This window comes from Acomys minous (genome assembly GCF_964271855.1).
Source record: "Acomys minous genome assembly, chromosome: 12".
In the NCBI taxonomy this organism is placed as follows: Eukaryota; Metazoa; Chordata; class Mammalia; order Rodentia; family Muridae; genus Acomys; species Acomys minous.
Window position 1 is genome coordinate 2,587,222 of NC_140493.1, and position 27,023 is coordinate 2,614,244.

At 51.5% G+C, this 27,023-nt stretch overlaps 1 protein-coding gene across 4 annotated transcripts in view; it reads right to left on the reverse strand.

Annotated features, from left to right (window-relative positions):
• The window catches only part of SCN8A (sodium voltage-gated channel alpha subunit 8), a 192,884-nt gene that overhangs the window by 66,619 nt on the left and 99,242 nt on the right, over window positions 1–27,023 (reverse strand). For all 4 annotated transcript variants that reach the window (XR_014773114.1, XM_084749728.1, XM_084749729.1 and 1 more), the window contains exons 7-12: window positions 19,539–19,760; window positions 18,126–18,189; window positions 16,643–16,784; window positions 15,161–15,367; window positions 6,316–6,609; window positions 381–737 (exon numbers count right to left, since the gene is read on the reverse strand). Coding sequence is in view for 3 of the 4 variants with exons in the window: in XM_084749728.1 (XP_084605854.1) it covers window positions 381–737; window positions 6,316–6,609; window positions 15,161–15,367; window positions 16,643–16,784; window positions 18,126–18,189; window positions 19,539–19,760 (1,286 nt within the window). In the remaining variant the exon portion in view is untranslated. The remainder of the gene's footprint in view (window positions 1–380; window positions 738–6,315; window positions 6,610–15,160; window positions 15,368–16,642; window positions 16,785–18,125; window positions 18,190–19,538; window positions 19,761–27,023) is intronic.

The window sequence follows — 27,023 nt, forward strand, 5'->3', positions numbered from 1 at the left end:
CGGAAGAGAAGCAGTGACTTCAAACGGGCTCAGACTAGGCCATTCCCTGGTAGTAGCAAGTGGCCATTTTTCATCATCTGGCAGTCAATCAAAGCATGTGTGTGTGAGGAAGGGCAGGAGGCAGCCTGATCTGCCCCGAATGGGGCGGGGGGGGGGGGAGGGGGCAGAGAAAGAAGAAGTATAAATTGAAGCAAAGGACTAAGGAAAAAGTAAAGGACCATCAAGGGAGAGTGTGAGGGCAGGGGCGTTAACCAGAACGGAAGGCAGCCCACGAGGCCGGGAAGGTGGGCAAGGGGGTGCAAGGAGCGGAGACCGCCATGCCTAGCCTGGTCCACTGTGTACTTCCTTACGCTGTCCGTAGCTGCCTTATCTATTTTCACCTCAGGCAGGAGCCGCCCGATGTGGGAGCCGGGCCCGATGAGCGACACCACGCCGTTGCAGTCCACCGTGCTGTTGCGCTTCACGCTGCGCCGCAGGCTGGGGAAGATGCGCGAGGAGCGGCTGCACTGGCTGTAGCCGCTGTAGCCGCTGTAGCTGCTGCGGCGCTCGCGGGCCCGGATCGGGATGAACAGCGAGTCGCGCCGGCCCTCGCTCTCCTCCACCGTGCTGTGCTCGTCGTCCGCGAACTCGTTCTCGGAGCCGGGGTCTCGGAACCTCCCGGGGCCCCGGAAGCTGAAGATGCTGCTTTTGCTGTTGTGCCGGGAGAGGAAGGGTGAGCCTGGGATGCTGAGCAGCGACTGAGAGAGGGCAAGGGAGAGGGAGAGAGGGGAAAGAGGCGTGAGACCAAGCAGCACCCCACAGCCCAGCAGTGTCACCCGCCTCCCCTGCCCCACCGCACCCCTGCAGTTCTCTGGCCACAACACCAGGGATGCTAGAAGGTTCTGCAGGCTCACTTACTCTTATTCCTATCCCACTGCGCAAACACCTGGAGTCACCTGTTTACTTGCTTTGCAGGCACACAAATCTGGTTTGTTTGTTTGTTTGTTTGTTTTTGCATTTACTACAAGCTCTCACAGAACCTGCCTTTATTTAACACTGCCCAAGTTGGACTCTACAGCCCACCTAGCAAAAGCCTTTAAAGGGCCGAGTGTGGTGGTGCACACCTTTAATCCCAGCACTCGGGAGGTAGAGGTAGGCTGTTATCTGAGTTTGGGGAGGACAGTCTGGTCTACAGTCTGGTCCAGGACAGCCAAAACTACACAGAGAAACTTCTTTAAAAAAAAGTGCCAGTAAAGGGTACAAGAACCACTTGCCCTCACTGAATGGGTACCTGTCTGGAGCTCTGATACCACTACAAAATGCCACTGTTTAGTCAGCTGACACGCGTTATACACCTCCACTTTCAAGTCAACATTTTCTATTTGCATGTACACCTGCAGGCCAGAAGAGGGCAGTAGATCACACTATAGATGGCTGTGAGCCACCATGTGGTTGCTGGGAACTGAACTCAGGGCCTTTGGACGCACAGCCAGCGCTCTTAACCCCTGAGCCATCTCTCCAGCCCAGTCAACATCTTTTAAAATCAGAATTTTAAGTAGTTGTAAATAATTTATTTCCCAACTTACTTAGTTGTAAATCAAACAATTCTCAGCAGTGACAGGCTTTTTTTTTTTTACCAAGTTCCCCGTTTCTTTCTGTCTTTCAGCACATCCTTTCCATTGCACATCCCCTCCCAAGTGTCGGGAACCTGCGCTTTAATGCTTACTCGGGCTTTACTGATCAGCACCGAGCAAGCAGCTCTAAAACGCGAAACCTCTTTCTGTGACCGTGAGCCCCTAAGACATTTCTCAGTTCCTCTTGGACTGAGTTTCTATTATAATTTTTATGAATGTAACTGATCACACTACGCACACAGAGTGCACATTTGACAAGCAGTTCACTTGGAAGCAGTTATCACAGTGCGTCTCCTGATGAGGCGGTTGCTGTGTTCGTTTGTACTCATCGTCTGCCGACAGGGTGGCTCACGGTTCAACCACGCCCACTCCTAATAATCGATTTTAAGCATTGGGAAGCCTTGTTTATGTAAATCTTGGAAAGAACTGCTATAATGTCATTCAATTCTTTTGAACTCCTTCCAAGTTATATGCCAAAAGTCACACGGCAAGCCACCAGTCCCAAGTATTATAAGGCTCTGCCAGCTCACAGGTTCACACGTCTTTTCATTTTGTTGAGCACAGAGTGGATGTGTAGCGGAGCCCCTTTCCCAGCTGCTGAGGGTCTTGACCAGGGGCCGTTTGCAATCCCTGGACTCTAGGAGCTACTCCTGCACGCTAAGGCAGCTTTGGCTAACATGTGTAACTGCGCTCTCTTATCACCACTGTTGGCACTTTAGAGCAAGAGGATTTTATCCTAGGAAGCTGTGCATTCCGTAGATACACTGTTGCAGTCCTGGGACTGCAGGGTTACCTCCTTTAGTTTATGGGAGTCTGTAACAGGATCTAATCGACAAACGTAGTTCTCAACCTCAAAGGAAGTGGTAAAATTAGACGTCTTTCCATTTGAAAAAGTATGACTTAATTTTTCATTTTTTAATTTATGTGTCCCACTCACAATAATCCTAGCCCTGAATTTGCAACACTCAGAACCCTTGACTGTAACTGTTCTACTCTTAACAAACATGTGAGGAAGTGATGGATTTAGAAAGTCCCATAGTGCAGTGCAGGTTCTGGGATTAGAGAAAACCCCGTGGGCACCAAGGCTGCCAACTGTCAGCTGGGGGAGGGGCTGCAGGGGAGCACGGGGCCCAGGGCTTGACCTCAGCCACAGCTCTGTGTAGGTTAAAGGTTAGGGGATCCAGTTCCTGAAAACTGTGATTGCAAAGTCTTTGTGTCCTCCAAGGGAGACTTGTGAGCTCAGAGTGAGAAGCATAAACAGATGGCTGACACGGGACAGTCCTCGCTGCTCCGTGGCACTAACTAGTTTTACCAAGTTAGGTCTTGGAGAGAACTTTCACAATCCAAAACTGCAACAGGAGCGTTTAGCATTTAGGCCCAAATTTCTGCTAAAATGGCCACTGTGTGAATGTGGCATACGTATTATAAATGCTAAGGGAGAGAAAGCTCTGTGGTGCTAACCCTAGCAGGGCTGTGTGCTCGGTGTTCTGTCCTTGTCTGCACTGTGGCGAGTTCCACTCTGGCTCTATGCTCCAAGTGTCCCTAGTCTCCGTGTCCATGTAATGTGCGAAGCTCCTGCCCTAGATGGTTGCGTTCTCTTTGAAGAACTCAGACTCCCCGCACGTCGCTCTCCTCTCACCTGCTGTGTTGTCTTCTCCTGACTTGGCCCTAAGGAACACTCAAACCTCTGAGACATATATGAGTTTTATCACTGGAGGCCACATCAAGAAAACCACAGTCAGGGCCCGGGAACCAAAGTTTGGCAAAGAATACTGAACAATGCCACTGTTCATGGTTTAAGAGCTATTGGTACGAAACAGCAAAGGATTTTAGCATATCAGCACGCGGAAGCTTAAAACACATACATAAATTAATATCTTTAAGTTTTCTTTTTTAAAAAGATTTATTTATTATTATGTATATAGTGCTCTGCCTGCATGTACACCTGTAGACAGAGGAGGACATCAGATCACATTACAGATGGTTGTGAGCCACCATGTGGTTGCTGGGAACTGAACTCAGGACCTCTGGAAAAGTAGACAGTGCTCTTAACCGCTGAGCCATCTCTCCAGCCCCTCTTCAAGTTTTCTTGAACATAGTTTATAATAAATAGACTAAGATACTTTTTTTAAGGCCGTGTGGGGGCCTCAGGCCCTTTCATATTTAACTCCGTGTGTGTCTGCCCTCGCACACACATATGCAGCACATGGAACTGGTTCATGTTGCTGCGGGACTCAGCTCAGGCAGTGAGGCTTGGCAGCAAGACCCTTACCCACTGGGTCTTCTCACAGATCTCTCAATAAGTCTTAAAAGTGTAAAGATGCTCTAAGACCATAAAGATTTGAGAACTTCTGCCTCTCAATAAATATACTACACAAGACTAAAACAGAGCTTCAGGGTCATCCTTATCAACTGTCCTGAGCCCTAGGAATTGAGAGAAATGGGTAGGGGCGGGTATGGGAGCTCAGAAGATGGGCGTGGCACTTTATGCCTTTTAATTCCAGCTCTCAGGCAGATCTGTGAGTTCAAGGCCAGCCTGGTCTACGAAGTGAGTCTACGACAGCCAAGCCTACACAGAGAAACCTTGTCTTGAAAAACAAACAAAACACACACACACACACACACACACACACACACACACACAAAGAAAGATGAAATGAAAAAACTGACGTGTTCAACACTGCTGTGAAAAACTGAAAATCCTGAAAGCATGTGCAAGTAAAACTGGGGATGGCTGGGGCACAACACGGTCAGAGAAACTGCAAGAGCCCAGGACAAGGACAGTCGCCATTGCGTGGGGTGCCCGAGTCTGAGTCTTGGCAGCTAGTGAATCTACAATTATTTTTCAAATGGAGAAACTAGAGGACAGGAGCACTTTTATGCAAAGCAGGACATCTTAGAACGCTGCTTTATTCTCTAAGTGAGAGAGCAATCACTGTGACTCTGCTCGAGCCTACAGGTCAATCAGAGAGTATTCAGTAGCCAAGCTGAGGAGCAGTGAGGTATTCATTGCAGAGAGCTGGTCTCAAGACAAGGACAGAATTCCAGCAAAGCTGCAGTCACAGCCCCTAAAAGAGCGGGGCCAGGAGAAAGGTGGGGTGAAGGTGACAGTGGTGACTGTGGGCTGTAACGCAGTCCTACAGGAAGTGAAGCCCGGCTTCTACAGGCCCAGCATTCACTTGGCTAATGGCGTCTGAGTGACGGCCACGGTATGAAGGACAACAAAAGTAAACGTGCAGGTAGGATACACACGCAGACAGAGCAACCGGGAGGCACAGCCAGCATGGTGGAAGGATGGCATGCAGACCAGAGAACCGTGGCAACGCAGACATTTACGGGCAGGCAGCCCTTAGGGCGCTCCCCACGCGGCAGAAACCAAATGTCACGTATAGTAGGTATCTCCTGGCTCGTTCTGGCCTAAGGGCTGGGTGCCTGATGGGGTCACATGACTGAGCTGGAGGCTGGGCAGTATCCATCCTGGTGCAGGTAACGCCACAGACTCTATGGTAAAGAACCAGGAGTTTACCAGCAGACAGAACCCCTCTCGTTAGGGAAATTCTCTCTCAGTCTTTTAATTGACTGATTCTGAACTGTCTATTTTCTTTAACACCCGACTCAACCTCTCCTGTCTTTGATAAGATTTTACATTTTCTATGACATGGAAGAATTAAGACAGTCAGGGGGCATCTTCCTGTCTACAAACACCCTCTCCACCTTAACTATTTTCCTGAGGCTTCAAGGAATAAGGGTAAGGCGTCCTTTCCTGCTAAGGACTGCCTCTATTGCCCCATTGTCCAAGGCTGTTACTGATTTCTAATCTTTTGTACTCCACTCACACACCTGACTTTGCTACCTTTTGCCTAGGAGCATTATAAAAATGCCTATTTTCATCCATGCTATTCTTTGTGTTTATTTATTTTGATCTTTTATTATTTGTCTTATGTTCGTGGGTGTTTTGCTTCCATGCATTTCTGTGTGCTATGTGCTTGCCTGGTGCCCACAGAGGAGGGGGTTGGGGCCTTTGGAAGTAGAGTTACAGATGGCTGTGAGCTGCCCTGTGGGTGCTGGGAATCAAACCTGGGTCCCCTGCAAGAACAGCCACTGACCTTGACCTCTGAGCCATCTCTGCAAGTACACGTGCTCTTTTATTCTCTTTTGAGGCAGGGCTTCTCTCTGTAGCCCTGGCTGACTTGGAACTCGCTCTGTAGACCAGGCGTAAATTCAGAGATCCGCCTGCCTCTGCCTCCTGTGTACTAGGATTAAGGGCACCCTCCCGGCCCACCCCCCAAACACACATTCTGAGAATGTGTTCTTTTCTTGAGGCAGTCTTGCTCTGTAGGTTGGCCTTGAACTTGGGATCCTCTTGCCCTAGGCTCTGGAGTCCTGGGATTATCCACAGGTACTGCCACCATATTAAGCCTGCACACGTGCCCAAATACGATGTCCCCAAAGGACTCTCCCAACAGCTGCTATTAGCAACCGTCACACACAGTTCTTATAGACTCCACCAAGAGGAGGGTCGTTCCTCCTGCTGTTTTGATGGCCCTGGGCTGCCTCTGACCACGGAGGAAGGGCACGGTTAAAGGAGAGTGTCTGCAAAGTGCTGGTGAGGCTTCCACCCGGGGAGGAAGGACAGGTGTGGGGATGGGGCTGGGAGCTGCCAGGCCCAGCGGGAAGAAGTCAGAGCCTATGCAGAGTTTACCTGATTCATGATGGAAAACTTCCTCCCTATCCTGTTGTCCGGCAGCCGGAAGCCCTTCCTCCTCATGCCGTCTTCCGACTCGGACTTGAACACCTTCTCAGGGTCACCTTTCTCCTCCCCCTCAGAGAGCTCCTTCTGTTTCCGCTTCTTCCGTCGGTTCCGCCTTTCCTTCGCACTCTTCGAGCTGAGTTTGGAAAGTTCAGATGAGCTCCTTGGAGAGCCGACCCCATCTTCCCCTTCTTCTTCAATGGCATCTTCTGAGACAGTGCCTGCTGAAGTGGCCATCGCAGCAGCCTAGGAAAGGGGCCATAGTGACAAGCCTGGTCAGAAGCATTATCTGGGGTTACCATGTCAGCCTTTGACGGGCAGAGACATGGGTGCCCACCTATGTCAGCCACTGACAGACGGGGAAACAGGGGCGCTCACCTATGTCAGCTGCTGATGGGCAGGGATGCAGGGGGCGCCCACCTATGTCAGCTGCTGACAGATAAAGATACAGGGGCGCCCACCTATGTCAGCTGCTGACAGACAGGGATACAGGGGCGCCCACCTATGTCAGCTGCTGACAGACGGGGATACAGGGGCGCCCACCTATGTCAGCTGCTGACAGACGGGGATACAGGGGCGCTCACCTATGTCAGCTGCTGACAGACAGGGATACTGGGGCGCCCACCTATGTCAGCTGCTGACAGACAGGGATACAGGGGCGCCCACCTATGTCAGCTGCTGACAGACAGGGATACAGGGGCGCCCACCTATGTCAGCTGCTGACAGACAAGGATACAGGGGCGCCCACCTATGTCAGCTGCTGACAGACGGGGATACGGGGGCGCCCACCTATGTCAGCTGCTGACAGACGGGGATACAGGGGCGCTCACCTATGTCAGCTGCTGACAGACAGGGATACAGGGGTGCTCACCTTTGTCAGCTGCTGACAGACAAGGATACAGGGGCGCCCACCTATGTCAGCTGCTGACAGACTGGGATACAGGGGTGCTCACCTATGTCAGCTGCTGACAGACGGGGATACAGGGGCGCCCACCTATGTCAGCTGCTGACAGACTGGGATACAGGGGTGCTCACCTATGTCAGCTGCTGACAGACGGGGATACAGGGGCGCCCACCTATGTCAGCTGCTGACAGACAGGGATACAGGGGTGCTCACCTATGTCAGCTGCTGACAGACAAGGATACAGGGGCGCCCACCTATGTCAGCTGCTGACAGGCAGGGATGCAGGGGCGCTCACCTATGTCAGCTGCTGACAGACAGGGATACAGGGGCGCTCACCTATGTCAGCTGCTGACAGACAGGGATACAGGGACGCCCACCTATGTCAGCTGCTGACAGACAGGGATACAGGGACGCCCACCTATGTCAGCTGCTGACAGACAGGGATACAGGGGCGCCCACCTATGTCAGCTGCTGACAGACAGGGATACAGGGGTGCTCACCTATGTCAGCTGCTGACAGACAAGGATACAGGGGCGCCCACCTATGTCAGCTGCTGACAGGCAGGGATGCAGGGGCGCTCACCTATGTCAGCTGCTGACAGACAGGGATACAGGGGCGCCCACCTATGTCAGCTGCTGACAGACAGGGATACAGGGGCGCTCATCTATGTCAGCTGCTGACAGACAGGGATACAGGGGCGCCCACCTATGTCAGCTGCTGACAGACAGGGATACTGGGGCGCCCACCTATGTCAGCTGCTGACAGACAAGGATACAGGGGCGCTCACCTATGTCAGCTGCTGACAGACAGGGATACAGGGGCGCTCACCTATGTCAGCTGCTGACAGACAGGGATACAGGGGCGCTCACCTATGTCAGCTGCTGACAGACAGGGATACAGGGGCGCCCACCTATGTCAGCTGCTGACAGACAGGGATACAGGGGCGCTCACCTATGTCAGCTGCTGACAGACAGGGATACAGGGGCGCTCATCTATGTCAGCTGCTGACAGACAGGGATACAGGGGCGCCCACCTATGTCAGCTGCTGACAGACAGGGATACTGGGGCGCCCACCTATGTCAGCTGCTGACAGACAAGGATACAGGGGCGCTCACCTATGTCAGCTGCTGACAGACAGGGATACAGGGGCGCTCACCTATGTCAGCTGCTGACAGACAGGGATACAGGGGCGCTCACCTATGTCAGCTGCTGACAGACAGGGATACAGGGGCGCTCACCTATGTCAGCTGCTGACAGACAGGGATACTGGGGCGCCCACCTATGTCAGCTGCTGACAGACAAGGATACAGGGGCGCTCACCTATGTCAGCTGCTGACAGACAGGGATACAGGGGCGCCCACCTATGTCAGCTGCTGACAGACAAGGATACAGGGGCGCCCACCTATGTCAGCTGCTGACAGGCAGGGATACAGGGGCGCTCACCTATGTCAGCTGCTGACAGGCAGGGATACAGGGGCGCTCACCTATGTCAGCTGCTGACAGACAGGGATACAGGGGCGCTCACCTATGTCAGCTGCTGACAGACAGGGATACAGGGGCGCTCACCTATGTCAGCTGCTGACAGGCAGGGATACAGGGGCGCTCACCTATGTCAGCTGCTGACAGACAGGGATACAGGGGCGCCCACCTATGTCAGCTGCTGACAGACAGGGATACAGGGGGCGCCCACCTATGTTAGCTGCTGACAGACAGGGATACAGGGGGCGCCCACCTATGTCAGCTGCTGACAGACAGGGATACGGGGGGCGCCCACCTATGTCAGCTGCTGACAGACAAGGATACAGGGGCGCTCACCTATGTCAGCTGCTGACAGACAGGGATACAGGGGGCGCCCACCTATGTCAGCTGCTGACAGACAGGGATACAGGGGCGCCCACCTATGTCAGCTGCTGACAGGGATACAGGGGCGCCCACCTATGTCAGCTGCTGACAGACAGGGATACAGGGGCGCCCACCTATGTCAGCTGCTGACAGACAGGGATACAGGGGGCGCCCACCTATGTCAGCTGCTGATAGACAGGGATACGGGGGGCGCCCACCTATGTCAGCTGCTGACAGACAGGGATACAGGGGGCGCCCACCTATGTCAGCTGCTGACAGACAGGGATACGGGGGGCGCCCACCTATGTCAGCTGCTGACAGACAGGGATACAGGGGCGCCCACCTATGTCAGCTGCTGACAGGGATACAGGGGCGCCCACCTATGTCAGCTGCTGACAGACAGGGATACAGGGGCGCCCACCTATGTCAGCTGCTGACAGACAGGGATACGGGGGCGCCCACCTATGTCAGCTGCTGACAGACGGGGATACGGGGGCGCCCACCTATGTCAGCTGCTGACAGACAGGGATACGGGGCACCCACCTATGTCAGCTGCTGACAGACAGGGATACAGGGGCGCCCACCTATGTCAGCTGCTGACAGACAGGGATACAGGGGCGCTCACCTATGTCAGCTGCTGACAGACAGGGATACAGGGGCGCCCACCTATGTCAGCTGCTGACAGACAGGGATACAGGGGCGCCCACCTATGTCAGCTGCTGACAGACAGGGATACAGGGGCGCTCACCTATGTCAGCTGCTGACAGACAGGGATACAGGGGCGCCCACCTATGTCAGCTGCTGACAGACAGGGATACAGGGGCGCCCACCTATGTCAGCTGCTGACAGACAGGGATACGGGGCACCCACCTATGTCAGCTGCTGACAGACAGGGATACAGGGGCGCCCACCTATGTCAGCTGCTGACAGACAGGGATACAGGGGCGCCCACCTATGTCAGCTGCTGACAGACAGGGATACAGGGGCGCTCACCTATGTCAGCTGCTGACAGACAAGGATACAGGGGCGCTCACCTATGTCAGCTGCTGACAGACAAGGATACAGGGGCGCTCACCTATGTCAGCTGCTGACAGACAGGGATACAGGGGCGCCCACCTATGTCAGCTGCTGACAGACGGGGATACAGGGGCGCTCACCTATGTCAGCTGCTGACAGACAGGGATACAGGGGCGCCCACCTATGTCAGCTGCTGACAGACAAGGATACAGGGGCGCCCACCTATGTCAGCTGCTGACAGACAGGGATACGGGGCACCCACCTATGTCAGCTGCTGACAGACAGGGATACAGGGGTGCTCACCTATGTCAGCTGCTGACAGACAGGGATACAGGGGCGCCCACCTATGTCAGCTGCTGACAGACAGGGATACAGGGGCGCTCACCTATGTCAGCTGCTGACAGACAGGGATACAGGGGCGCTCACCTATGTCAGCTGCTGACAGACAGGGATACAGGGGCACCCACCTATGTCAGCTGCTGACAGACAGGGATACAGGGGCGCTCACCTATGTCAGCTGCTGACAGACAGGGATACAGGGGCGCCCACCTATGTCAGCTGCTGACAGACAGGGATACAGGGGCGCTCACCTATGTCAGCTGCTGACAGACAGGGATACAGGGGCGCTCACCTATGTCAGCTGCTGACAGACAGGGATACAGGGGCACCCACCTATGTCAGCTGCTGACAGACAGGGATACAGGGGCGCTCACCTATGTCAGCTGCTGACAGACAAGGATACAGGGGCGCCCACCTATGTCAGCTGCTGACAGACAGGGATACAGGGGCGCCCACCTATGTCAGCTGCTGACAGACAGGGATACAGGGGCGCTCACCTATGTCAGCTGCTGACAGACAGGGATACAGGGGCGCCCACCTATGTCAGCTGCTGACAGACAGGGATACAGGGGCGCTCACCTATGTCAGCTGCTGACAGACAGGGATACGGGGGCGCCCACCTATGTCAGCTGCTGACAGACAGGGATACAGGGGCGCCCACCTATGTCAGCTGCTGACAGACAGGGATACAGGGGCGCCCACCTATGTCAGCTGCTGACAGACAGGGATACAGGGGCGCTCACCTATGTCAGCTGCTGACAGACAGGGATACAGGGGCGCCCACCTATGTCAGCTGCTGACAGACAGGGATACGGGGACGCCCACCTATGTCAGCTGCTGACAGACAGGGATACAGGGGCGCCCACCTATGTCAGCTGCTGACAGGGATACAGGGGCGCTCACCTATGTCAGCTGCTGACAGGGATACAGGGGCGCCCACCTATGTCAGCTGCTGACAGACAGGGATACGGGGCACCCACCTATGTCAGCTGCTGACAGACAGGGATACAGGGGCGCCCACCTATGTCAGCTGCTGACAGACAGGGATACGGGGCACCCACCTATGTCAGCTGCTGACAGACAGGGATACAGGGGCGCCCACCTATGTCAGCTGCTGACAGACAGGGATACAGGGGCGCCCACCTATGTCAGCTGCTGACAGACAGGGATACAGGGGCGCCCACCTATGTCAGCTGCTGACAGACAGGGATACAGGGGCGCCCACCTATGTCAGCTGCTGACAGACAGGGATACAGGGGCGCTCTCCTATGTCAGCTGCTGACAGACAGGGATACAGGGGCGCTCACCTATGTCAGCTGCTGACAGACGGGGATACAGGGGCACCCACCTATGTCAGCTGCTGACAGACAGGGATACAGGGGCGCTCACCTATGTCAGCTGCTGACAGACAAGGATACAGGGGCGCCCACCTATGTCAGCTGCTGACAGACAAGGATACGGGGGCGCCCACCTATGTCAGCTGCTGACAGACAAGGATACAGGGGCGCCCACCTATGTCAGCTGCTGACAGACAGGGATACAGGGGCGCTCACCTATGTCAGCTGCTGACAGGGATACAGGGGCGCTCACCTATGTCAGCTGCTGACAGACAGGGATACAGGGGCGCCCACCTATGTCAGCTGCTGACAGACAGGGATACAGGGGCGCTCACCTATGTCAGCTGCTGACAGACAGGGATACAGGGGCGCCCACCTATGTCAGCTGCTGACAGACAGGGATACAGGGGCGCTCACCTATGTCAGCTGCTGACAGACAGGGATACAGGGGCGCCCACCTATGTCAGCTGCTGACAGACGGGGATACAGGGGCGCCCACCTATGTCAGCTGCTGACAGACGGGGATACAGGGGCGCCCACCTATGTCAGCTGCTGACAGACGGGGATACAGGGGCGCTCACCTATGTCAGCTGCTGACAGACAAGGATACAGGGGCGCTCACCTATGTCAGCTGCTGACAGACAGGGATACAGGGGCGCTCACCTATGTCAGCTGCTGACAGACGGGGATACAGGGGCGCCCACCTATGTCAGCTGCTGACAGACGGGGATACAGGGGCGCCCACCTATGTCAGCTGCTGACAGACAAGGATACAGGGGCGCCCACCTATGTCAGCTGCTGACAGACAGGGATACAGGGGCGCCCACCTATGTCAGCTGCTGACAGGGATACAGGGGCGCCCACCTATGTCAGCTGCTGACAGACGGGGATACAGGGGCGCCCACCTATGTCAGCTGCTGACAGACAGGGATACAGGGGCGCTCACCTATGTCAGCTGCTGACAGACAGGGATACAGGGGTGCTCACCTATGTCAGCTGCTGACAGACAGGGATACAGGGGCGCCCACCTATGTCAGCTGCTGACAGACAGGGATACAGGGGCGCCCACCTATGTCAGCTGCTGACAGACAGGGATACAGGGGCGCTCACCTATGTCAGCTGCTGACAGACAGGGATACAGGGGCACCCACCTATGTCAGCTGCTGACAGACAGGGATACAGGGGCGCCCACCTATGTCAGCTGCTGACAGACAGGGATACAGGGGCGCTCACCTATGTCAGCTGCTGACAGACAGGGATACAGGGGCGCCCACCTATGTCAGCTGCTGACAGACAGGGATACAGGGGCGCTCACCTATGTCAGCTGCTGACAGACAGGGATACAGGGGCGCCCACCTATGTCAGCTGCTGACAGACAGGGATACAGGGGCGCCCACCTATGTCAGCTGCTGACAGACAGGGATACAGGGGCGCCCACCTATGTCAGCTGCTGACAGACAGGGATACAGGGGCACCCACCTATGTCAGCTGCTGACAGACAGGGATACAGGGGCGCTCACCTATGTCAGCTGCTGACAGACAAGGATACAGGGGCGCCCACCTATGTCAGCTGCTGACAGACAGGGATACAGGGGCGCTCACCTATGTCAGCTGCTGACAGACAGGGATACAGGGGCACCCACCTATGTCAGCTGCTGACAGACGGGGATACAGGGGCGCTCACCTATGTCAGCTGCTGACAGACGGGGATACAGGGGCGCCCACCTATGTCAGCTGCTGACAGACGGGGATACAGGGGCGCTCACCTATGTCAGCTGCTGACAGACAGGGATACAGGGGCGCCCACCTATGTCAGCTGCTGACAGACAGGGATACAGGGGCGCCCACCTATGTCAGCTGCTGACAGACAGGGATACAGGGGCGCTCACCTATGTCAGCTGCTGACAGGGATACAGGGGCGCTCACCTATGTCAGCCGCTGACAGACGGGGATACAGGGGCGCCCACCTATGTCAGCCACTGACGGGCACGGGTATGGGGGCGCCCACCTATGTCAGCCACTGACGGGCACAGGTATGGGGGCGCCCACCTATGTCAGCCACTGATGGGGAGGGTCACGGGGTGCCCACCTATGTCAGCCACTGATGGGGAGGGTCACGGGGTGCCCACCCTACTGGAGGAAGCTGTGGTTAGCACTGGTTGCTTCCACTTTGTAGGGGAACTTAAATCCTAGTACACAGGCCTAAGTGACCAGCATATCTTAAGGTGAGCATGCTTAAAATTTATTCTGAGTATCTCAGATAAGGAACTGGTGCTGTCTTGATAGGACTCTTTAGTGAGCAACAACGGAAATGAATGCTTACAAACTATATCACACATTATGGGGCAAATGCTGCAATATATATGTATATATTACATAAATATATAATAAATATATTTTATTTATATTAGTAGAAAGTTATAGTAATAAAATAATAGACTCACAGTTGTTTAAAAAATTTTTTTTTGTTTATATTTTCATTTTAAGTTTTTGGGTCTGGAGAGATGGCTCAGTGGTTAAGAGCATTAGCTGCTCTTGTAGAGGACCCGGGTTTGATTCCCAGCACTCACACAGCAGGTCGTACCTGCCTGTAACTCCTGTTTCAGGGGATCTGACACCCTCATGCAGACATATATGCAGTCAATGTACAAACACCAATGTACATAAAACAAAAATAAAGAAATTATTTTAAAAAGTTTTAAATAACAATTATTGTATGTATATGCATGGTGTGTGTGTGTGTGTGTGTGTGTGTGTGTGTGTGTGTGTGTGTGTGTGTGCGTGTATACACTTTTATGACAAGCGTGTGTGGCTGAGGCCAGAGGTCAACCCAGGATTTCATCTGTCCTGTGTTTTGTGACAGGGTCTCTCACTAGCTTGGAACTCATCAGCAGGCTAGGCCAGGGATCCCTGGGACCCACTCCTCAGCCTTCTCAGGGCAAGGGTGACGGCGTGAGCTGCCATATTTGGTGTTTTATGTGGCTTCTAGGGATAAACTCAGGTCCTCGTGCTTGAGTGACAAGCACTTTGCCAACCAAATTCTCTCCTGAGCTCCTTCTATTTTCTTTTAAATTAGAAACAATACTCCCAGGCCACAGTGAGCCCATGAGGGGTATTGTAACGTTTTTCGAACCAACAGGTGGCTACGTGTGGCGGTATCATCCAGTTATAGAGCCCGAGTGCTCAGGATGAGCTGTGCTGAGGAATTCAAAGAAACAGCAACTGTAGTGGCAATGTCTGGGGCCTCAGCTGCCCAGAGCCACCCGCCCAGAGCCACCTGCCTACCTGGGTCTCCTCCTGCCGCCCAGAGCCACCTGCCCACCTGGGTCCCTCCTGCTGCCCAGAGCTACCCGCCTACCTGGGCCTCCTCCTGCTGCTTCTTGAGCTGCTCCAGCATGGCTTTGAACTCAGCTTCTTTCTGTTCCGCCTCTTCCAACGTCGCCTGGTTCTGCTCTTCGTAAGCCATGGCCACCACAGCCAAGATCAAGTTCACCAAGTAGAAAGATCCCACAAAGATGACCAGGACAAAGAAGATCATGTACGTTTTCCCAGCTGCTCGTAAGGTCTGAAAGACAAGGGCCGTCCTCTTGATATGTCCATCAAGCGAAGCAGGACGGGCATGGTGTAAGCCCAGCTCCTCAGCCGGGACCAGAACCAGCTGAGGAGGTCAGCGCTTCCTTGCATGGTACTTGGCACCTACCAATTTCCCAGCAGTCAATTGTCTTCCTAGTGCTTAACTGTTAATTCCACGTGGGAGAAAATGTCTCCTGTATTTTGCTTTCATAGAAAAATATTCTTTTTTATCTATCTATCTACCCATCCACCCATCCATCCATCCATCTATGACAAGGTCTCACACTGTAGCCCTGGCTGGTATGAAACTTGTTCTGTAAGTCAGACTGGATTCAAACTCTCAGTGATGCCGCGGCCCCTGTGACTGGGCGCCAGGATCACAGTCCTCACCACAGGCCTGGCTCCTCTTGATTCCTTTAGTTAGCAAGTACTTAGTGGAATTTACTGTTTGCTACGTCCAGCAGTAAGAACTGACTTGGGGACTGGAAATAGAAGCCTCTCTTAAAGAGGCTCCTCCTTGCAAGCGGAGACTTGCTTCTTATGCTCTAGCCAGCCAGGGTTGGCAGTCTGAGAGAAACAGTAGCTCGTCACGGGTTTCCAGCATTAGCAATCAGTGGTGCCATTTTCTTCATTATGACTTGCGAGGTTACGAGACACCTGAAGTTATCAGTGTGGCCCAACGGGATGGGAACCATACACCTGAACAAGTCCAAGTGTATTATAGCTTTAAAAGTGTTCATAAGTTGGGCTGGAGAGATGGCTCGGAGGTTAAAAGCACGGCTTGCTTTCCCCAAAGTCCTGAGTTCAATTCCCAGCAACCACATAGCGGCTCACAACCATCTATAATGAGGCCTGGTACCCTCTTCTGGTGTACATGCAGGCAAATCACTGTATACTTAATAAATAAATACATCTTTTTTAAAAAAAGTGTTCATAAGTCAAACTTCAAGGTCCTATGACTAGAAATCCCACCATTTTAATACCTAGGAAGGGGCCGTGCACAAACGAGTGTTTGCTTGTTCTTAATCAGATGTGCTAATGCCGAAACCCCAAAGAAAACACAGGAAGTAACAGGAGATGAAGCAGGCAGGGGCAACCCCAGGCCAGCCTGGGACTGTCACGGTGTCAGCGGCTGCAGAGGATGTGACACTGGCTCCTCGGCCTAGATGCTACTTAACATCTCCACTACGGGTGTGTTACACAAAAAGTCCCCAACACATAGCAGCCTCATGTGGACTATATCACTAAAGAAAAAGGTACGACTTACCAACTGGTATAAGTTCTCCCAATAGTCCTGGGTCATGAGGCGAAACAATGCCAAGAAGGCCCAGCTGAAGGTGTCAAAGCTTGTGTAACCATAGTTGGGGTTCCTCCCTGCTTTCATACACAGGTACCCCTCTGGGCATTGCCTAAAGAAAGAAAAGGGCATATACTGGGAAGGGGGCACAGCTCAGTGGAAGGGTACTTACCTGGAAACTGCAAGCCCCCAGATTTTATTCTTAGAGAAACACACACACACACACACACACACACACACACACACACGTGTGTACATCCATATGTATGTGTGTACACACATGCAAATGTGATAATGCACCTGTGTGGGCGTGCACACGCAAATGCATATATGCACATGTGCATGCATGAACACACAGTGAGTATGTGCACATGCATACACACACACACATGCACGCACACACACTGTGACACTGTGAGAGAGAAAGGAAGCTTAGGACTTCTCAGAATAACTGGGCCCAGTCATGACCTTAGAGACAACAGATTACACAAACCTATGTATTCCATGCCCTTGGAGATGATAGACATAGCTATGTTCAGACCCAGAACAAGAAAACTGGAAGAAAAATAAGAAAGAGAGAGAAAAAAAAAGGAAGACAGTAACAGCTAGCTGCCATCTGGGGAGGCCTGGAACCCCAGTGATCCGCCATAGTCAAGGACGCAGAGACTGAGGTGTGCACACACCTAGGTGCTGGGACTCAGTGGGCAGAGCCCAAGGGTGTGCGCTTCAGAGATAGCCCAGTGGTTTCACGTGCAGCAAGTGTAAGAACCAGTGCCTCATCGTATCGTAGATCCACATCAGCGTACAAGTCAATCAAATTACTAATCGATCAATTAATTCAAATTAGCCATTCCTGTCAACGACAGATGTTTAGAAGCTAAGTTCTCCTTGGCTGTTGGCTCTGTTAACACTTGCTGCACTAACCTCAGTCACAGTAGGGATTTCAGTGACACAGATGACATAGTCTCTTCTGCCCTTGCAGTCACTTAGCATCTCTTCTGGAGTAACTTCTACTGTGCTTCAAGACAGAACTTAACTCCATTTCTAGTCGTCAGGGGCCAAGGTACGGAGTGAAGCATGAGCAGCCGGCCTCATGTTTGTAAGGTGAGAGCGTCCAGCAGGCTCCTCACAGGAGCCCTGACAGGAAGGCAGCATGGTCACTAAGTCTCGGGTGAGGCGGCAAGCAGCAAGACAACTCTGGTTCTAAGCTGGCCCCCCTCTTCTGCCATAGTGCACTTCCAGTTGTCCTTGGGTGCTAAACCCTCACCGAGACTCGGGCCTCGCTCTTTACACTGCAGATTACCCATTACTGCTGCATTTGCCTTCGAGTGAAATGTCAACTTTGGATGGTCAAGTATGAAGTGGAAAGAGAATCAGCGTCAGCCAGGCGGTCAGACCCACACGTGGGGCCCGGGGTGCGCATGGGAGGAGAGCACAGGAGAGAGGTACCTACCCAGCGTCTGAGCTGTTCCCGCACAGCAGGGGCTCTATCATGCCGGGGACCTGGTAGAAGTGTGCTGAAAAGTTGAAAGAGGCAGGAAATGAACAGGCAGATTTTGGTGGATGGGAGAGGAAGGTTACGCGGTCCCTAGCTTGCCAGCAGACACAGCTATTGATTTTTTTTTTTTAAGCTCATATAGAACTTTCTCTACAGCGGAAAGCTGACGAGAACTCCTCCCCATTAATAATCTCCTGTGCATGGCTGAAGCCAAGAGCTCCCCCAAAGCCCTTGGGGCGGCGCTGCACTCACAGGCACTTGACTTCCCAGTGCTTCAGCTATGCCTGCCAGGATCTGCTACTTGAACCAAAGCACCTAAAGCACTGGTTCTGCTTCTAAACCTTCCTAAGCCGGGACCCTTTAATGCGTGAGACACCTCATGTTGTGGTGACACCCCAGCCATAAAATTATTTTGTTACTACTTCATAGCTGTAATTTCGCTGTGATAAAGCATGAGGTAAATACTCGAGATCTCTGACATGTGACCCCGAGGGGTTGTGACCCACAGGTAAACTTCTGAGATCTACATTCCTTTATACAACTTTAAGTTTTTATCCTTGTAATATTTTTATCAAAATGTTCTAAAACTGCTCACTAGTCATTACTTACCATGTCCCACTTTAAAATCTGAAGGCCCTGTCCCTGACATCTCCTTCGCAATACTTTCTTGTGGCTACTTAATTGATTTTATTTCTCTCGAGTGACTAGTGGTGAGATATATATATATATATATATATATATATATATATATTAGAAACAGCGTTGCACCAAATTCTCCTTAATGCAAGACCCTAGTGCTTTGATTCCTCAAATGAAGTTATTAAAACTCTTTAACTGTAGTAAGATCAAATGGTCTCAGACATCTAACTCCCTAGACAAGAGCTATTACAAGGTTCTTCTAGCACGAAGACCTTCGGTTCTAGCAAAGTCTAGACTGAGTGCCTAATTGTGACGGGCAAACCGGCAAGGGGAGCATCTAGGCATGAACTTTAGGGGTATGTGTGAACTTTAGGGGTACATGAGAAGATGGTGTAATCCCTCACTTGGTTTTCAATAGCCGAGGCATGGCCAGGCATGGCGGTGCACACCAGCACTTGAGAGGCAGAGTTCAAGGCCAGCCTGGTCTGCATTGTGCACTCTACAACAGACAGAGCTACATAGAGAAGCCCTGTCTCAAAATAAAATAAAGTAACAAAGTGCTGAGAGGGTCTGCAGGGCCCTGCCTTGGGGACAAGGGGACAGTTTCCCAGGCGACATCTGGCTGTGCTGTGCCTCTTGGGGCTGGACTGCTTTTGCTAGCTGAGCAGTGGGGTCTGACAGGAACCGTGGTGGAGCTGTCTCTCCTCTGGCCCCGGCGGGGACACCTACTTTTATTGTTGATATACTCCTCCCAGTCAAAGCCTCTGGTGCCGTTCTCAAGATAGCTCTCGTTGAAGTTTATGGGCCACACGACACACTTGTTGCGAAGGTTGCCCATGAACAGCTGCAGCCCGATCAGCGCGAACACGCTCAGGCAGAAGACAGTCAAGATCATCACATCCGACAGCTTCTTCACAGACTGGATGAGGGCACCCACAATTGTCTTCAGGCCTGACGGAAGAGACAGAGCCCAGAGCGAGAGTCAACACCATGCTCTCCCTGCTTTCCCTAGCCTCCCCTCTCAGTCCTGCCTTCCGCTCTCCCTAGAGAACCCCCTTGAAATACGGCCACTGCATCTTCACACAGAGCAACAATGGGGAAGTACAACTACCCAGAAGGGGCCATTTCTAAGTCAATAATCCTTTTAACAACAATCAAGAGAAGCTGCTTCTGCTGGCGTGCAGCTCCCCCAGGGACTCACAAGTGCTGCTCCCTCCTCCCAGATGCTCCAGCTTGTCCCTTGCCCTGCTGCTCCTTCCTCTCAGATACTCCAGCCTGTCCCTTGCCCTGCTGCTCCTTCCTCTCAGATGCTCCAGCCTGTCCCTTGCCCTGTTGCTCCTTCCTCTCAGATGCTCCAGCCTGTCCCTTGCCCTGCTGCTCCCTCCTCCCAGATGCTCCAGCCTGTCCCTTGCCCTGTTGCTCCTTCCTCCCAGATGCTCCAGCCTGTCCCTTGCTCTCCCTACCTTCTGCTGTTACTGGAACCTCTGCCCCAAGAAGCCCTCCTGCTTCTCAACTCTCCTACCATTGCTATCGCTTTAGCAGAGCCTTCTATTTTCCCTTGTAGCATTTGGCGTGGCTATAATTCTCGTCTACAGTCTACAACATCTAACTCACAATAAATATTTGTTGGGTAAACAAATTAAAAAAAAATCCGTGATTAAGGATGCGTCCAAGTTGGAAAGGATATAAGCCAATAAAAAGCAAGAATTCCTGAAGAGCTCTGGAAAAGTCAATGTACTGAAAAGATTGTTATCCATACAGTATTTACAGTTTGCCTTTCCATTTAAAAATATGTGTCTTGCTTGCTCCAGTGACCTTCCTTGCATCCCATTTTAAAAACAAAATACGTGTATCTCGTTATCATGGGAGGTTTTATTTTATATTTTTGAGGTTAGTTCTGGCAACTGAATTCAAAGATTTGTGTATGCCGGGCACACAACTCTGTCGAGGAGTTAGGTTTTACCAAGACAATGAATGGACTCAGATTTAAACCCGGAGACAATCACTTCCACAGTGCATAGGGAGATGTCAGTGATGGGAGACATAAAACATAATTGTAGGTTTATGCTGCTAGAGTCAAAAGAGTGTGTGTACAACCTTCAGCATGTCCAAGAATAGCTACCATAGGGCGCGGCCACAAGACACCAACACTCCTACAGTGCAGGCTGCCATAGAGCATGGCCCACAAGACACCAACACTCCTACAGTGCAGGCTGCCATAGAGCATGGCCCACAAGACACCAACACTCCTACAGTGCAGGCTGCCATAGAGCATGGCCCACAAGACACCAACACTCCTACAGTGCAGGCTGCCATAGGGCGAGGCCACAAGACACCAACACTCCTACAGTGCAGGCTACCATAGGGCGTGGCCCACAAGACACCAACACTCCTACAGTGCAGGCTGCCATAGGGCGTGGCCCACAAGACACCAACACTCCTACAGTGCAGGCTACCATAGGGCGTGGCCCACAAGACCACGTACAAGCGTACAAGACAGCGTACAAGGAGACTCTGAGCCTTAACACACAGGCCTCAGGGAGTAGCTCAGTCTGGATCAATTTCTGGCACTCCAGAGAAGGCTAACGTGGGCTTGGCTGCCGTGGCCAGGTGTGTCGTCACTGAGCCTAACCAGATGTGCTACTTCTACGTATCACCTGACCTCACAATTAACGCCCCTGGTTCTGGGCATTTCCACCTTTGCAAGGCTAACGGGAGCAAGGCCGTGACAGACGTCAGGGTACGAGCCCAGCACAGGCGAGGCACCGGCACCACCACAGATAAATAAGTAAACAGGGACAATTGCAGTGGACTATCAGGCTGCACATGGCAAACTTAACAGAGGGAGCACGCGGTGTACAGTGAACAAGGCTAGCCACTGTCTGAGCAGATCTGCAATACCGATCTCATTGAACTGCCAGGACATGTAAGATAATATAAACAATATCTAAAGCAGGTCCCGTGTCACTACTGTGCATCTAGTGCCCCCTCAACGGGACTTGTGGTGGTCCAGCGGGTGTTGGACATGTTCACAGTTAGGCTCAACAGGATTTTCTTCTGGTCCAACAGTAGCACTGGATGCCGCGTCTGGTACAAAACAGGCATTTAATAAGTTCCCAGAGAGTAGATAATAAAGATCTGTCTTTCTTTGTTTCTTTTCTTTTCTTTTTAAAAAGGTAACGGGAAAGGCGCCTAGGGGAGAAGTGGGCAGGGGCCTGAGCCTTCTTACAGCGTGGAGGCTACAGCACCAAGGGGGAGAGGACTTGCCGGGTCCCAGGGGACACACGTGGAAGGAATCTCCTGTGCCTTGCATGGATGCAACAGCTGCTGATCATTCTTGATACAGTGATATACACTATTATATATTGATTCATAATTAAGGTTATGTTTGATAACTTGTTAGAATTTTATATATGATACAGAAATAAGGTTATTTTTGATATATTGGTACAGCTTACTATGTAGCAAATATTAAGTTATTTTTGATATACATATGTATAGATGTTTCTACTCCTGTATAAGGTGTTAGATCTCTGCAACTTATTTAAAAATACAGAGCTTACCTCCAGTCCTTTTAAAAGCCACTATTATGAACTGTTTAGGATAATTAAGTAATGCAAGGTAATAGTCGATCAATCTGATGTTCAGGTCAGGCACAAGTCTAGTTTATCACGAAGTATACATCCTAGGTTAGACTGGTAGTGGAGAGCTAGACACAAGCAATGTTTCAGATACACCATAGATAATGATTACATACTATGTAAATTAGAGATAGACAGAAGGTGATAGATACATAGTCCTCAAAAACCTCAGAGACCTACAGTATATGGTATTTAAAGATTTTTTTTTATTTTAAGGCTTTTCTGGCAATGAAACATATTGGTTCCTGGCACCACCCCACTTTGACTTGAAAGAAGATACTGAGCACTGAAGAATCTTCAATAGGAGGCAGCCTCAAACGTGGCAAGCGCGACACGGGGCAAAGACATGCCATTACTCAGCCGAAGACCCGATGCGGGGAAGCCGACTGCCAAGCTCTGCCAAGACAGGGTAAGCAAGCCCTTCTTAGCTTCTGCTTCACAAATATGTCTGTCAGATAGATATACTGGGCCAGAGGGCTGAAGACTGATGCTCCAACGCTGTAGAGGAATTTTGGGTGACTGTCCATGCAGGCAGCTGTCTGCCAATTCTCTATTTTAGAAGCCGCTCGCCTATACTCCTATACACCTAGGCAATATTTATTTCTTTCTCAAGTCTCTGATGGGGTTGAAGACTAAATAGTTATAGTCTTACAATTAAGTTTAAGTTGTTTAGTATTTAAGATGACACTTTTAGACTGGTGATACTAGTAAAAGTAGAAAATGATTTAAGGGCCTGGAGTAGTGGCTAATGCCTTTAATCCCAGCACTCAGAGGCAGATAGATCTCTGTGAGTTTGAGGCCAGCCTGGTCTACAAAGTGAGTCCAGGGCAGCCAAGGCTACACAGAGAAACCCTGTCTCAAAAAACAAAAGAAAGAAAAGAAAAGAAAATGATGCAGGTAAAGAACCCTGAACACACCAAGGGAGGAGAGATAACAGAATACTTTCTTGAGTTGCCAAATGCGTAAGAACTGGACAGTGTGAGTGTAAATCTTTCCTAATAGTTTTTATAATTGCTATCACTGTATATTAGTTTATTGTAAAAGAAAAAGTTTTCTATTGGACTAAAAAGGGGAATTGTAGAAGGGATTTCTTGTGTATTGTATGGAAGCAATGCCTGTCAATTAAAACACCTATGGCCTATAGCTAAGGCAGGAAAAAGGGGTGGGACATTCCGTAGGCAGAAGGGATTCTGGAATAGGGAGAGGCCGGTGAGATTCAGCTAAAGAGATGTGAAGAAGACAGGACACATGGTGCCTGCCATGTGGCGGCCACGTAGCAGAACATAAATTAGAGTAATGGGGTATTTTAAGATATGAGCCAGTCAGAGGAAAGCCTGGCTATGTGGCCTATTATTTTTTTAAAATAATAATTGTCTTGTGAGTAATTACTTCCAGGGAGCTACGGGACAGAAGGAAAAACCACTGCAAAATAATGGTGACCTACAACAGACACGACTTTCTACTCAGACTTCTTTTATCCCATAGGGTTGTGCAGTAGACAAGGCACTGGGAAGTTCAGCCACTATTAAAACCCACCATGGCTCCGAAGAAGCTTAAGGTCACTTTTCAGGGCCCCAGCTCTCTTCCATGGGGTATGCCTGGCCGTGGGCAGTGATGGAGGAGTTGAAGAGTGTTCTCTCAGAGTCTTTAGAAATAAGGCAGAGGCCCGGTGTGGTGGCACATGGCTTTAATCCCAGAACTCAGGAGGCAAAGGCAGGTGGATCCAAGTGAGTTCAAGGCCAGCCTGGTCCACAAAGTGAGTCCAGAACAGCCAGGTCTGTTACACAAAGAAATCCTTTCTCAAAAAAAACCAGAGAGAGAGTCAGGAACTGAGATGCCAAACAACCTTTTATACCCAAGGCACTTGCTCATACAGCTTGGCACATCAAGAAGGCAGTCATCAAGCAATGCCCCAGAGGTATGCAACTGAGCTCAATGTTACATCTGGAGAATGGAAATTCCTCATTGCATTGTGAGTGACTGGGTTGAGGCAGGCCTACACTGGGCCAAGAAGTCAAGTTTGGGCATGTAAGGTACTGAAGAGTGGTTCAAACAACACCGAGCCGGGTCACTGAAGAGTGGCCGTCACATTTCTGTCCCTGGATTTTTTGATAGAGAGCTTATGCAGCTACACCCATCTGAACACTGGATGATCATATAACAGCCCTGGAAGTGTCATTTTAACTGAATCAAAAAGGGCGTTCTACTTACAATAACAAGAAGAATTTAAAACTACAGAATATACAAGACGAAAGGGCTTGTTACAAATAAAATGAATCACTCAATAAATCGTATAATTCCATAATGAGTCTGACCTGGTTTTCCAGGGTGGGAAATCTTTGGGTGTTCCAAGTCTGTATAACAAGAAATTCTAGGCCACAAGCTCTAACTGGCCCCTGTCCCTGAGGGTGTGCTGTTGGCAGCTCTGTTGGTACAAGGTGACTCTCTTGGTAGTTACAGATGTCAGGGTGGACACCTGACCTAAATTCCTCTGCTGTGAGGATCTGGAGCAGGAGACAGTTATCTGACCATGTGGCAGAAATATCAGCATACGAAGAATTGGCAGCAGCGTGTTGTGTTATTTTAAGATGTGCTTGAGAAAGTAAGGGAATTTGCATTTGAAGAAAGAAGAGAAACAGACAGTGAAGCGAGAGAGAGAACGACAGGGACAAGGACAGCTGGGCCTCTGGGGTCTTCTGGCTGTGCATTCCGTCTTCTCCAGCCTCAGAGGGGCCGGGGTGGAGCCCGAGGCTCCAGCAGACACTCGCTACCTGGAGACGGGCCTGAGACGTCACAGCAGCTGGCTTACTATCCCTTCTCCTCAGCCAGATGTCACAGCTGACGAAACCTGGGAACACTCCACAAAGCTAAAAACACTTTCCTCAGGTGTCCTGACCTCCAAGGCTTAGATCGTCTTGCTGGTCAGTTTGTTTAGCTTAAAAAGTTTAAAGTGGAAACAGCTGGAAATGACATTTCGGCGGCTTGTACTGCACGGAGGCTCAGAGAAAGAAATCTTAATCAGGCAAGAGGAATCGCTAAACCACACAGTCAGCGGCTGTTTACCAAGCACTAACCAAGATTCTCATCCAGATCTGAAGGAAAATGAGGAGGCGGTGGACCGGGGAGGGAGGTGACACAGCGCGAGGCCTGCAGGAGGAGGACACATAACAGAGAGGCACCTGATGCGGCCACCGCGCTGCACAGTGGTCTCACTGGAGACTGCTCCTTCCTGGGGCGTCTGTAGAGATGTCAGTGGTGCGGTAGTGATGGAGTGAGGTGCCATCGCTGCAGCTCCTACAGTACAGCTGTAAGTTTGCCTGAAGTGGCCGCTCACGGAGCAGATCCACCCAGCCCGCACAGCACTGGTCAGCAGAGCCCTCACACTCTTTGCAGAATACGCAGACCCACAACTGCTCTGGCTGTCAGGAGAAGCTGCCTCACTCACCCCACATGGCAGAACAAGTAAGGCAAGCACGGGAAACGGATGGCCCACAACAGCAGAGTGTGCCCTCAGGTGACTCCCACACAACAGAGCGTGCAACAGAGGCCACGTGGGGGCAACCTGGACAGAGAGAGCTACCGAGAGGCTAAGGTTAGCCAGCACTGGCATGTGCGTTTACTACAGACTTGGAAAGGATAGCGGGACCCAAGGTATGAAGGTCAGCTACTGGAGAGGCGGCTGGGCATTTCAGGGATCTTCAGAGGCAGGAGAAGCTGCCGCCACAGGCTTCTACTACACCCCGCGCCTCAAGGGTCCTTTGATCATCCTGTCACCTCACTCGATACCCAGAAATCCCTTGAACAAGTGAGCGAAGCCAGCCTGTGTGCCGTGTCCAGAGAAACCGGCTATGCATGTTGGGAACAATCTGTTGCTGCAGCGGCCCAATTACAGCTATCCCCCAGCCCCCCTCCCCTGTTTGTCGCTCAGGCTGAGAAGCTTCAGTGGCTTGAAGCAATGTGAGCTACTTTCCCACAAGGTTAATACTGGAATCGCTCTCAGCAGAGGCAGAAGCGGTTCTCAGCCTGAGAGAAAGGCGTGTTCCCGGTTCCCCTCAGGCCGGAGAGTCCAGGGTAAAGCGGGCCTCGCTGCCTCCTACGGATGGAGGCTTGCTTACTTCTTTTCTACTTAGGACCTCTATTACATTTTGGTTATTTTCCCTTAATATTAAACAAGGAAGGAAGAGAAGCACAAAAGCAACAAGATTTAAAACTTGAACGTTTAAAAATAAATGGTCAGCCCGGTGGCGGTGGTGGCGCACGCCTGTAATCCCAGAATGCAGGAGGCAGAGGCAGGAGGATCGCTTTGAGTTCGAGACTAGCCTGGTCTACAGTGTGAGTTCCAGTACAGCCAGGGCTACATGAAGAAACTCTGTCTTGAAAAACAAAAACAAATAATACAAAGATAAATAAATATAAACAAGCCACCAATGACTATAGTTGTGAGGCATCTGTTTCTACCCTCTGTCACTAAGCAGGGAAAACTGCCACATTCACAATGAAAAAGACTTAAGGAAAACACTTTGTAAAAACTGGGCACAAAGGAAAACCTCCTCCACTTCCTGCTTCCTGTCTG